Raw genomic sequence first — 12,958 nt, 5'->3', positions numbered from 1 at the left:
CATGTTTGTAAGGCACACACTGAACTTACATTCCTATGAATTCATCCCCCAAAAAGCCTGTGCACCAGAAGATCCTGAATTTGAGACTTTTTACACCAAAAATATTTTCTTAAACAAAGGTAGTGTTTTCTTCTTTATGTTAGGACACCCATGATTTGAAATAAACATTTTAAAATTCAGTGGTTAACTTCACATCCAAAGCAACCAAAGTTTCAGGAGGATGTAGGACTTCAAGAATAGCTACAAACTTTTGTATAAATCCATACCTTCCAAAGTTTAAATCCACATCTACAAAGTGGGTTTGAATAGCATGATAGCAAAAAGGGAATTTTCATCCATCAATCATTTTGTACCTCTTCAATAGTTAACCACCTTATTACACTGAATTGATTCAGGTTAATATGAGGAAACTAAGAAAAGAAACTATTATAGTAAGCTAGCAAGCAAAATATTCTTGAAGAATGTTTTCCTCCACATGTTTTGAAACTTTGTTCTGTGCCTTGTAGGATTTTACTTCTAATCAAATCTCTTTTTTTTTTCCAGGAAAATAAAAAGCACCAAAAGGGGGCAATAAGTGGGGAAACTTCAAATCAAAACGTAGATATGGAGAAAAACATAGAAAAGGGATCAAGTTTACCTTTACATCAAAGTTAAAAATTAGTATAAGTTACTGACATCGGAATTGAAACAGAAAAGTCTCCATTTTAGCAACCTCATGATATTTCAGGTAAAGAATACACAAAAATACAATGCATTTAATCCATAGACATTAACATACCAGGTAAAAAACTGAAACTCTGAAAATGATCAGCATTTGCTCCACGAATAAGATTACCTCTGCAACATGAGCAAAAATTTTAGAAAGATTGTGTGGGTTTCAAACAAGATTTTAGTGTCTCACTTTTGAAAAGTAAACATACTTACACAGCACAAACTCTTTCCAGAGGGAAGGAAAACCAATAGGGTAGTCCAAGGATCCCAAAATTGGAAAACTCTAAGTTTGTAAAGTCTCCAGATTCTCCATTCAGTCTCAAAATCCTCTGAGCAACTTCACAAACATGTGTATAAGACATAATAAATAATGGATAAGAACTAAAAAAACTGATATCCATAAAGATGCACAAGTGATTTGTCCAATAAAAGTTGGTACCTGTGTCACAAATAACTATGTCATCCTGAAAGGTTGCTAATGACGACATAAGGCCAGCATATGGAATCCCCTCTAAAGAAAAATTGGAATCAACTTGCTGCTGCAACCAATCATGTGGCATCTTATTCAAAACAGCTAATTTCTCCATGATCATCTCTCCACAAATCTCCAAAACCTTTGGAATTCCTTTAGAATATTGGCAAGTTAATATTTGACATAATAAGTAAACAAATCATATTAATAGAAAGCAAAAGACCTAGAGAACCATTTCCTGACCTCTGACAACTTCTTTAATCTCCCCTGATGCCAAAGCCATAATCCATAGAGTTTCAAAGCTGCAAATGAAATGAATCAATTATAGGGAAACTATATATCATGTTAGAGCATGATATACATCTGGATCCAAATCCTAATAGCTTAAGCTTTTAGGAAAGTTAATAGCTCAACAATTTTTTCTTTTATATCAAAAAGGTTGATAACTCAGCATGGTACCAAAGCTTTAGTTAATTGGAGGTCTTGAATACAAGTCCTCGACCATCCATTTACCTATCTATCTTTCTGCATGCAGGTATGAGGGCACGAGGCCACACGTGAGGGAGGGTGTTAAAGCATGATATACATTGTGGGCCTAATAAGTTTTTAGGAAAGTTGGTAACTAATATATCAAATTGACAAAATCTAGGTAGACATCATATTTTCCAATCAGTAAGACATTTAAGATATTTCCTCAATATTTTAGTGGAACCATTTGGGTGGGTGGTGAAGCATAATTGGTATGCTCAAAACCTAATACAGCTTTGTTCTAGAGTTGTGTTCCATGCACTTCGAACCTCATATTAGCACTTAGATAGTCTTTGCAAAAATACTATCAGTTTAGCATTTAAATTTGACATATCCATTTTAGAGATCTATATACCATTCTTTTTTATAGGTAAATGAGAGAATATATTAAAAAGCGCAAAAGGCGCAGTCAAGTACACAACAAAGTATACAACCCACGCCTAAAGGCTAGCAAGAGAGAAAGAGAAACAGAAAAACCAACCATCCTAGACTACAAAAATCTGAAAACAACCGGACTCTCCCTATCGGGAAAGGCCATTACTGAAAGCACCACCCACACCAAAATAAACCCCTAAAGAGTGGCAGGAAACATAAGACACCCTAGAGGCCATCTGGATCTCAACACCTGCCATCAAGCTGCAAAACAAGAGAACAACCTCAAAGAGAGGGAGCATAGACTCTGCTGCCCCTCCCCCTCCTCTAGCCGAGAGTTGGGAGCATCCATAATTGACCGAGCGTTCTAGCTTTATGATCTCCCTCTCCGATTGAGTTGCCAAAGGCGATTTCTTCTTTCCCCCAACAATCTTAACTCCACAACCTCTTCTTGACTCCAATATCTTGAGAAGGGAATTGATTTCCTTCTTAAACCTCGTCACATGTAAACCCAAAAAGCAATTGAAGGCAACAAACTTATCAGAGAGGCTACCAAAGCTCAAATTCTTCTCCTCTGAAACCCTAAAATCTCCGAACAATTGCTAACCTCTAACTCCTCTGCCCTAGGAGCCTTCAGTGCGCTTCCTGTGAGATCCACTATCCTTTCATCTTGGAACAAAAACCTAAGCGGTTGGAGACTCAAAACCAAAGACCCCAAGGAAGGCCCCACCCTTGCGGAACAATCTACTTCAAGAAAGGGAAACCCAAACAGAGAAGGAGGAGAGGGGGAAGAGAACCTATCTTCAAAACCAACCACTTTAGCCTTAAGGATCTCGTCGACTCCTAACTCCCACTTCATCAGGCCCAAAGACTTTGTCTAAATGAGAGCATTTGTCAGTGACTCCAAGGGCAAGCCAATAGTCCCAACAACAAAGGGGCTTAAAAGACCTTCTTGGTTCAACTCAGGCCTGCTCCTATTGGGCTGCTTCTCCAACAACGGAAGATATGACCCAAACGAAGAAGGCCTAGATTGGCTCCTAACTAGTGCCTTAGAGGAACCGAATTTTATTTCATTTGAAAACCTATCCCCGTCACATAAAGCCTTCCTTACCTAATTAATTCCTATTGAAATCCCTCAAATAGTTCAAGCACTTAGAAGCGAGAATTGGAGGAAAGCCATGGAAGAGGAGATGTTAGCTCTTGAGAAAAACCAAACTTGGGAAATAGTTGAATTACCCAAGGGAAAAAAAACCGGTTGGGTGTAAATGGGTGTTCACTATTAAATATAGAGTTGACGGGATGTTGCAAAGATATAAGGCTAGGTTGGTGGCCAAGGGGTATATGCAAACTTATAGGGTGGACTACCAAGAAACATTTGCTCCGATAGCAAAGATGAATACCATTCATATATTGTTATCGTTGGTAGCTAACTTTGGTTGGTCTTTGTAGCAACTTGATGATAAGAATGCATTCTTGCATGGTGATTTAGAAGAAGTGTATATGGAAACACCATTGGGTTACAATGGAGACTTCAAAAGAAACAATGTGTGCAAACTAAGAAAGGTGCTTTATGGCCTTTGTTGAAAGAGAGAGAGAGAAAACCTTAATTCTCATTCATATATTTAACTTCTTACAATAGAGAAACATATATACAAGGCTAGGTTGAACTAACTACCATATATGTGACTTATATTAAGAAGGGAAAGAACAATTGTACACTATAAATACATCATATTCAATAGCCTTAAACAATCTCCTCAAATGTGGTTTGGAAGATTTGCAAAAGCTGTGAATGACATGGAGTTTTGACAAAGCCAAGGAGATCATACACTCTTCATCAAATGCTCACATATGGGTAAACTTACCATTGTCATAGTTTATGTTGATGACATAATTGTGACAAGAGATGACTTTGAGGAAATAGAAAGACTTACAAAGAAACTAGCCAAAGAATTTGAGATAAAAGACTTGGGAACACTCAAGTATTTTTTAGGCATTGAAGTGGCTCAATCAAGGAAGGGTATTTTTATCTCTCAACAGAAGTACATTTTGGATCTTCTTAAGGAGACCAACATGCTTGGTTGTAAGCTTTTTTTTTTTTTTTCTGATAAGTAAGCACAAAATTCATTAAAAAGAGGCAAACTAGCCACACAATATATAGGGGGTATACAAGGCTACTAAGGCCTCTCAAGCAAAAAACCAAAAAACCCACCTCCCCTTATCTGGAGGCTAACCACTCTAGAAAGCCTATAAGGGAATACGACTCCTCACCAATATACAATTTAGTCCAACCCCAAATGTTACATACAAAAGAATATTTAAGTGTCTGAATTGCTAACTACTACCCCTCCCCCCTTAAAAGCTAGTCTATTCATTTCCTTCCAAACCGTCCAAAAAATAAATAACTGAATGAAATTCCAAAGTTTTTTCCTTTTTTTCCCCACAAAAGAACCCCTCCAACTAAATAAAACCTCCTTTACAGTTTTTGGAAATGCCCGCTGCACCCCAAACAAACCCAAAACTAAGTCCCACAGCACTCTGGCCATTGTACAATGAATGAGAATGTGATTTACATTTTCCTCTTCACAAGCACACAAAAAACAGTGATTGAGAAGCTGCCACCCTCTCTTCTGGAGTCTGTCAAGAGTCATAATATTCCCCCAAGTGGCTTCCCACGCAAAGAACACAATTTTAGTTGGAACTCTCTCCACCCAAATTTTATTTTTCGAAAGAACACAATAAGCTTGGTTGTAAGCTTATTGATACCCCTATTAAACAAAATCATAAGCTAGGGGAAGCTCAAGAAGATGCAGTAGTAGAATGTGGAATGTATCAATGTCTAGTTGGGAAGTTAATCTACTTATCACACACAAGGTCGGATATAGCCTATGTCGTCAACGTTGTAAGTCAATTCATGCATTCTCCCAAGGAAGTTCGTCTAGAGGCGATATACAAGATTCTACATTACTTAAAGTTTACTCCAAGAAAGGGAATTTTATTTAAGAAAAATGAAGAGCTAAGCCTAGAGGCATACATTGATGCGGATTGGGCAAAATCAGTGGCAAATCGATGTTCTACCTTCGGTTACTATACATATTTAGGTGGCAACCTAGTAACATGGAGAAGTAAGAAGCAATCTATGGTGGCTCGATCAAGTGTAGAAGTAAAGTTCAAAGCTATTACACATGGGATTGTCCTTGATGATCTAGGAATCAAGTAGGAAGGGATAATAAAGTTATATTGTGACAACAAATCAATAATCAATATTGCTTACAATCCAATACAACATGACCTAATGAAGCATGTAAAAGTAGATCAACACTTTATCAAGGAAAAACTTGATATTGGTTTGATTTGCATGCCTTATGTTTCAACAAAAGGGCAGCTTGCAGATGTATTGACCAAAGGATTGGCTAGTCAAGAGTTTCAAATAATTACATGCAAGTTAAGAATGGGCAACATCTATTCTCCAACTTGACGGGGAGAGTTGGAAAATTATAAATAATTTTGTATTTATTTATTTCATTTTCTTTCTTTAGTAAAATATGATTTATGGGAGATGTTATAGGATAATAGGTGGTAGGTGAATAAAATCCCTGATTTATGGGAGAGATTCTAGGTGAATCTAATCCCCAATTGTGTATAAATAGGATTTACATATTGTATTCTAAAACAATTCAAGAAGAGAGCATAATTTATTTCATGTTATAGTCTAAATCTTTTGCACAACTTCCTTGTATAGTGAAGGAGTTCGATCATATTTTGATAAGGTTTTTGTAATTATGGGGAACTCCTCATCCTTTTCATGTTTTCTTTAACATTAATATATACATCTCTTGTTTCTAATCAAATAATTAAATAAAGTTTTTTTTTTAATCAGAAACGAAGAAGATTATATTAATATAAGAACAAATACAGGAGAGAAAAAAGAGACAATAGAAAGAGAAAAAAAACCAAGGGAAGGATGAAAGGTCTTTCCTACACAATTTGAACAAAGGATAAAACTCTAAAAACAAAGAGAAACCCCATCAATCTTCAAACTTTTGAAACGCAAACCCCAATCCAATTGAGTTGTAGAATGTTTAGAGGAACTCCTCTAAAAGCTTTATTACAAGAAGCCCATAGAGAAGAATAAAATCGGATCAAATCCCAAACCATCTCTTCCGTTCTCCCTTTATCCTCAAAGATCCTATTGTTTCTTTCTTGCCACACCATCCAAATCAAAGTAAGGCAAGCAATTTGCCAAAGTGTGTTGCCTCTTAATGAGTTCCCCAAGCCTTTAAAAGTAATAACCAACATGTCCTTAAGGCTCCTTGGAGGGACCCAAACCAACCCTACTAGATTGAACAACCTATGCCAAAGTCCAATGGTAACAGGATAATGAAGAAAAAGGTGGTTAATCGACTCTCCATTTCCTTTGCAAAGAATGCACCATTGAGGACAAAGGGCTTTGTAGGGTCTTCTCAATTGCAACTTGTCATTAGTGTTTACCTTCCCATGTGCTACTAACCAAGCGAGGGCCTTAACCTTTGAAGGGACTTTTGAGCTCTATAAAAACTTAGCCGGAAGGAACATTAAAGGATTTGAAACTTTTGACAAGGCCAAGAAAACATATTTTATTGAAAACAAGCCTGACGAAGACAAAGGCCACGCTCTTGAATCTGATGAAGAAGGGGAAAAAAGCACAGAATTAAGGGAGGACATTAATCTTTGAAGGAGATCAATTTTTGAATCCGTTAGATTGCGGCGAAAGTTAAAATTCCAAGACAGTGGTAAGGAATTGCCAAGGACATTTGAGACAGTGAGGTTTTTCATAAAAATAACTTTGTAAAGATCAGCAAATTGAGAGCACAAAGTTTGGTTTCCCCACCAAAGATCTTCCCAGAACCGAATTCTCTCCCCATTGCCCACCACTAGGCGGACAAAAGGGGAGAACTCCTAGAAAACTTGAGCAATAGCCTTCCAAGGACATCTGTGTGACCATCTAACCACCGTGTTGGCGTCCCATCCATTAGGATGTGTCCCATATATACTCGCAATAACCTTATGCTAAAGACCGCTCCTTTCTCTAGGGAACCTCCAAAGCCATTTCCCTAAGAGAGCAATATTTCTCATAGAAGTCTTCTCAAAGCCCAAACCTCCCATCTCCTTTGGTCTACTAACAACCTCCCATCTGATAAGGTGATCTTTCTTCCCTTCCCCTGCCCCAGACCAAAGAAAATCCTTTTACATCTTCTCAATCTTTGAAGCTATTGATACTGGGATTTTAAAGAGGGAGAGGAAGTAGCTAGGGATGTGAGACAGACAAGACTGAATTAAAGTAATCCTCCCTCCCAAAGACAAATAGGTCTTTTTCCACCCATCCAGCCTCCTCAAAATTCTCTCAACCACTGGATCCCAAAAGCCTATTGTCTTTGGGTTCCCTCCCAAAGGAAGGCCTAAATAAGACAAAGGCCACTCTGACACTCTGCAGTCCAAAACCAAAGCCAAACTAGACAACTGCTCTTGCCTAGTGTTAATACTTGAAATGGTGCTTTTTTCTAAGTTGATTTTTAAACCAAATACTTGCCCAAAAACCAAAAGGATAATCTTGAGGTTTTGAAGATGATCCAAAGAGGCTTTAGAGAAAAAAATGGTATCATCAGAAAACTGTAACAAAGACACTCTAGTCCTATCCCTCCCCACAAAGAAACCCTCAGTTATCCCAGTTTCCTCTGCTCTAATCATCAACCTACTTAGAACATCTGCTACTAGAGTAAAAAGGAAAGGAGAAAGAGGGTCTCCCTATCTCAAACCTCTAGAGGCCTTAACCCAACCCTTTGCATTCCCATTAACTAGGATTGCAAAACTAGATGAAGACAAACAGCCCCTCATCCAAGATCTCTATTTTTGGCTGAACCCCTTCCTTTGAAGCACATGATCTAAAAAGCCCCAATCCACATGATCATAGGCCTTCTCAAAATCAATTTTGAAGACTACCCCTTCCTCCCCTGACCTTCTTTTCTCATCCACCACTTCATTGGCTATCAATACAGCATCCAAAATTTGTCTCCCTTCCACAAAGGCTCCTTGAGAGCCAAAGATTGTTTCATGTAGAACTTTGCGTAAACACCTTGATAAGATCTTAGCAATTATCTTATATAAACTTGTAACCAAGCTAATAGGTCTATAATCTGAGATTTTAAAAGTTTGGCTTTTCTTAGGCACCATAGCAATGAATGTCGCATTTGTACTTTGATTTATTACCCCCTTAGTGTGGAATTTAAAAAACACCCTCATAAGATCCTCTTTTATCACATCCCAACACTCTTGATAAACTACTATAGTCAAGCCATCAGGGCCAGGGGCCTTTTCCTTATTCAATTGGAAAACTGCCATTCGAACCTCCTCTTCAAAAAACGGTCTATCCAACCAAACTGCACTCTCTCCAGAAATAGGGGCCCAATCAATCCCTTCAATCCTCCAAGAGTCACCTTTAGGTTTGGAATAGAGATTTCCAAAGAAATTTACAATCTCCTCAGAAATAACCTCAATGTTACTTAAAGTCTCCCCCCTCTCAGAAATCAGAGACTTAATGAACTTCCTACTTCTTCTTCCAATGGCCACTCTGTGAAAAAACTTAGAGTTGCAGTCCCCTTCTTTAATCCACTTAACCCTAGATTTTTGTCTCCATTGAACCTCTTCCTTTAATAACAAATCCTCTAGCTCCTTCCTTCTTAAGGTCCTTTCCGAAACTAGATCAAGATTTAAATTCCCTTCTTGTTCAATTAGATCAATTCTACCTAAGTCCGAAAGCATGTGCTTTTTCCTCTCTTAAATCTCCAAAGACCACTATATTCCACTCTTTCAACTTTGATTTAATAAACTTTAGTTTCCTCATAAACTTGTGACCTTCCCAACCTTCAATCGTACACTCTTGCCACCAATCTCTAAACTTCTCTTTAAACTCAGAATGGAGCAACCACATATTCTCAAACCTAAAAGGAGTTGGTCCCCATTTTAAAGGATTAGTTTCCAAACAAATTGGGCTATGATCAGAGGTCCATCTAGGAAGGGCTTCTTGAATACTTTGAGAGAAAAAAGAATCCCACTCAGAAGAGAACAAAACCTATCCAACCTCTTGCAAATAGGATCGACTTGCATGTTTGACCATGTAAAAGCCGCATTCCTTAGAGGGGGATCCAACCAACCACTCTCCCTTATAAACTCGTCAGAACACCTCATGTTGACTGTTAACCTAGAGTCACCCATCTTTTCAGATATCCTCCTGATCACATTAAAATCCCCTCCTACGCACCACCTTGGGAAAGTCAGACCATACAGGTCTTGAAGCTCCAACCAAAAGTCCTTCCTCCACAAAGGCTTATTCGGGCCATACACTGAGGTTAACCAAAAAGACCCTTCCTCATCAGAGTTCAATTTTACAGTTACAGAGAAAGATCCTAACATCTTCTTTGTACACTTGAACTTAATTGAATCCCACAAAATCACAATCCCCCCGATGCCCCACAAGCAGGAAGAGCAGCCCATTCCAGACTTCTACCTTTCCAAACACTACTCATAGACCTCCTATCCCAAATTTCTCGCTTTGTTTCCTGAAGCATCACCACATCTGGGTTTTGAGTACTTAAAAACCTTCTCACAGTCCTCCTTTTCTTCCTAGATCCTAAACCTCTTGTATTCCAACTTAAGATCTTCATGAAAACAAAAACAACCCGACACAACCAACACCCAGTACTAATCCTCTCCTCGAGTTCCAGAGTCATTTTTCCTCTTTCTTCTGGAATAAACCTTGTCCACAGAGAGAGCACTCTTGTTCTCTCCTTCCACACCTTTTCCATTATCCCTGACAATTCTAATCCTCAAACTCTCCAAAATCGACTAAACCTTGACCATCTTCCTAGGCATAAGTCCCTCAACCTGAAAACCTTCCAACGGGAGGGTGGAAGGTTCTAGCTCTGGGGACGAAGCCTCACCTGAGACACCACGCTCCTCAGGGTTACTGAGTGTTTCCCTAAGGAAAGGCCAGTCTTTAAATTTTCGGTTAGAGGTTTCTAGGGGAAACACCACACCTTCAAAACAGGACGCACCACCACAACGGTTGATATTCACAACAGGAGAGATAAAAAAGGAACCACGCTGAACGGCAAAGCTTGACTCCAACGGAATCGAAGAAAAAGGCTAACAACGAGAAGGATGAACCAAAGAAACAGAGGATTCAGGAAGAAATTTTGGCTCAAAAGCCCCAACCAAAGGAAGATCCTGCTCGGATTCAGGTAAGAAAGGAGGACACACCTTATTGACCAATTTGCATTGCAGATCCCCTCTTCTCCCTCTGTCTCGCCGATAAAAGCTTTGGATGTTTCTAAACCAGGAGAAAGATCACTCTTACTGGAGCGAGATTTGCCCCGAAAAGTGTCTCGATTTGCCTCCAGTGAGCCACCTCCTTCTAAGTTACGCTTCGGGGTAGAAGACGCCTCCTCTAATCTCTACAGCCAACTTCTTGCTCTGCGCCTTACGGAGACTGCGGATCCTTTTGGCTTTGACGATTCTTGAGGATGACCTTTCGACATTATTTTCTTTGCAATGAACCCTGGTCTTAGGAGCTTTGAAGACGAAGATGCATCTAGGCCACCATTAGAGGATCCTTCATGGGTTGGACTCGCTAGGGGCCTAAAATCTTTTGACCATTCACCATAAATCAGCAACAAAAATAAATTTCAATTCCAAAACTGTAGACGGAAACAAAAGGAAAATAATAAAGTTACTCCAAGAACATACATCATAGATCATTGAATGTCAACCGAACCAATATTTGGTATCTACATTATATACCCTGCCATAACTACCATACTAATTTAAAAATGAAGAAGATGAGGAAACTAAACCAAACCTCTTAAAGATTTTGCTTACTTTTTAGAAGTAACATAGTTAAATTAGCTTTTGTTTTTTAATTCTTCCAAAAAATTTGTTATTATTTATAATAACCTATTCCATTTTTTTTTCTTCTTTTGATAGGTAAAAGTAATTGTATTAAAAAGAAAAGTATACACAATGCATACAAGGAAACAAAAAACAAAAAAGTGCAGACACACAAAAACAATCTCAACTTACAGAGCTCCTAACCAATCTACAAAATAAAGCATCAACAAGGAGCCCTCCCCAATATACAATCTTACCCAATCCCAAAATAGATACAAAAAAAAATTTTTAAAGAATAATATGAACATTCACAATTTTCAAAGGCTCTTCTATTTATTTCCCTCCAAATATACCAAAAAAGGCATAACGGAGCAACCTTCCAATCCTTTTTCCTTTTTCTACCAATAGGAAAGCCTCCCCAACTCAAGAGTAAACCTCTCACCGAAGAGTGCATCACCCATTGAACACCGAATAAAGCAAAAATAAGCTGCCACAATATACGAGCTTTCAGGCAATGAAGAAGAATATGAACACTCGTTTCCTCTTTCCTCTTTGCACATGTAGCATCTATTAGGCATCTTCCAGCCCCTCTTTTTGAGTTGATTTAGAGTCAATATCTTAACCCAAGTTACCTCCCAAGCAAAGAAACAAACTCTAATAGGGACCCAGGAGTTCCAGACTACACTGTGAGGGAAAGGATCCACTCCTCTACTAGCCAAGGAGGAGTAGAAGGACCTAACAAAAAAAATACCACTCTTTGTGTCAACCCATTCCACTGAATCCTCAATATCCATAGAAATAGAATGATCATACAACCTCTCAAATAAGATATCTACCTCCTCCAACTCCCAATCATTCAGTTGTCTAATAAACCTAGGATTCCAGCTATCACCATCCCAATCATCAGCCACTCGAACATCCTTAGAGGAAGCTATAGAAAAAAGGTCCGAGAAAGCATCCCTCAATGGCACATCCCCACACCATCTATTCTTCCAGAACTTCACCCTGTTTCCAGAACTAACCTTGAAATGCATTCTAACCTTGAGATCCTCCCAACCATATTTCTGATTGCCTTCCCAGCCCCCACTCCATACCTCTCTCTCACCCCATTCGTGCACCAACCCTCATCTTCTTGCCCACACTTGCCAATAATTACCTGTTTCCAAAGAGGGTTTCTTTCAGTTGCAAACCTCCAAGACCACTTCCCCAAAAGGGCCTTATTAAAGGTTCCAAGACTCCTAAATCCCAACCATGCTTTCACTTTTTCCAAACAAACAACTGACCAACTCAATAGATGGGGTTTGTTAACCAGAGCTCCCCCACCCCAAAGGAAATACCTTTGAATCTTTTCTAATCTAGCTGCTACCCTCTTAGGAATGACAAAAGGGGACATATAATAAATCGGTAAGTTAGATAGGTGCTCTTAATCAAGGTCTGTCTTCCGCCTTTTGAGAGGTACTGCCCCTTCCACCACGCTAGCTTTTTCTGAAACCTCTCCTCCACCCCTTCCCAAACCTTAGAAACTTATAGGGAGCTCCAAGAGGGAAACCAAGATAGGTGGTTGGGATGGCTCTCACCTTGCATCCTAAAACCTTTGCAAGCTCCTCCAAATTTGGGACATTTTCTACTAGAATCAACTCACTTTTCCCAAGATTGATCTTCAACCTTGAACAAGCCTCAAACCACATAAAAACCCAACTTAGATACTCAAGGTTTTCCTTACTAGCATCACACAAGATTAGTTATTAGACCCACCACACCAAGTAAACATACCACCAAAAAGAGGGAGATCTTTTAAGGCACATTTCCTCAATAAACTGAGAAAAACACCTCATAGAAGCCAATAATCTTGGACAATTCCTCCTTTCCTCTAGGAATCTGACTACATTGAAATCCCCTCTCACACACCAGGGATTGTGCCAAAGACCTCTAATAGCACCTAATTCATTCCAA

At 38.8% G+C, this 12,958-nt stretch overlaps 1 protein-coding gene across 4 annotated transcripts in view; it reads right to left on the bottom strand.

The window, feature by feature from the left end:
• Window positions 1–12,958, bottom strand: part of LOC100267131 (uncharacterized) — a 68,638-nt gene that overhangs the window by 11,931 nt on the left and 43,749 nt on the right. For all 4 annotated transcript variants that reach the window (XM_010654211.3, XM_019221223.2, XM_010654210.3 and 1 more), the window contains exons 11-14: window positions 1,427–1,485; window positions 1,151–1,336; window positions 925–1,048; window positions 779–837 (exon numbers count right to left, since the gene is read on the bottom strand). In XM_010654211.3, coding sequence (XP_010652513.1) covers window positions 779–837; window positions 925–1,048; window positions 1,151–1,336; window positions 1,427–1,485 — 428 coding nt within the window. The remainder of the gene's footprint in view (window positions 1–778; window positions 838–924; window positions 1,049–1,150; window positions 1,337–1,426; window positions 1,486–12,958) is intronic.

Source organism: Vitis vinifera, chromosome 7 (assembly GCF_030704535.1).
Source record: "Vitis vinifera cultivar Pinot Noir 40024 chromosome 7, ASM3070453v1".
NCBI classification, from domain to species: domain Eukaryota; kingdom Viridiplantae; phylum Streptophyta; class Magnoliopsida; order Vitales; family Vitaceae; genus Vitis; species Vitis vinifera.
Note: the sequence above shows the minus strand (reverse complement) of the source record. Positions and strands in the feature narration are given on the sequence as shown.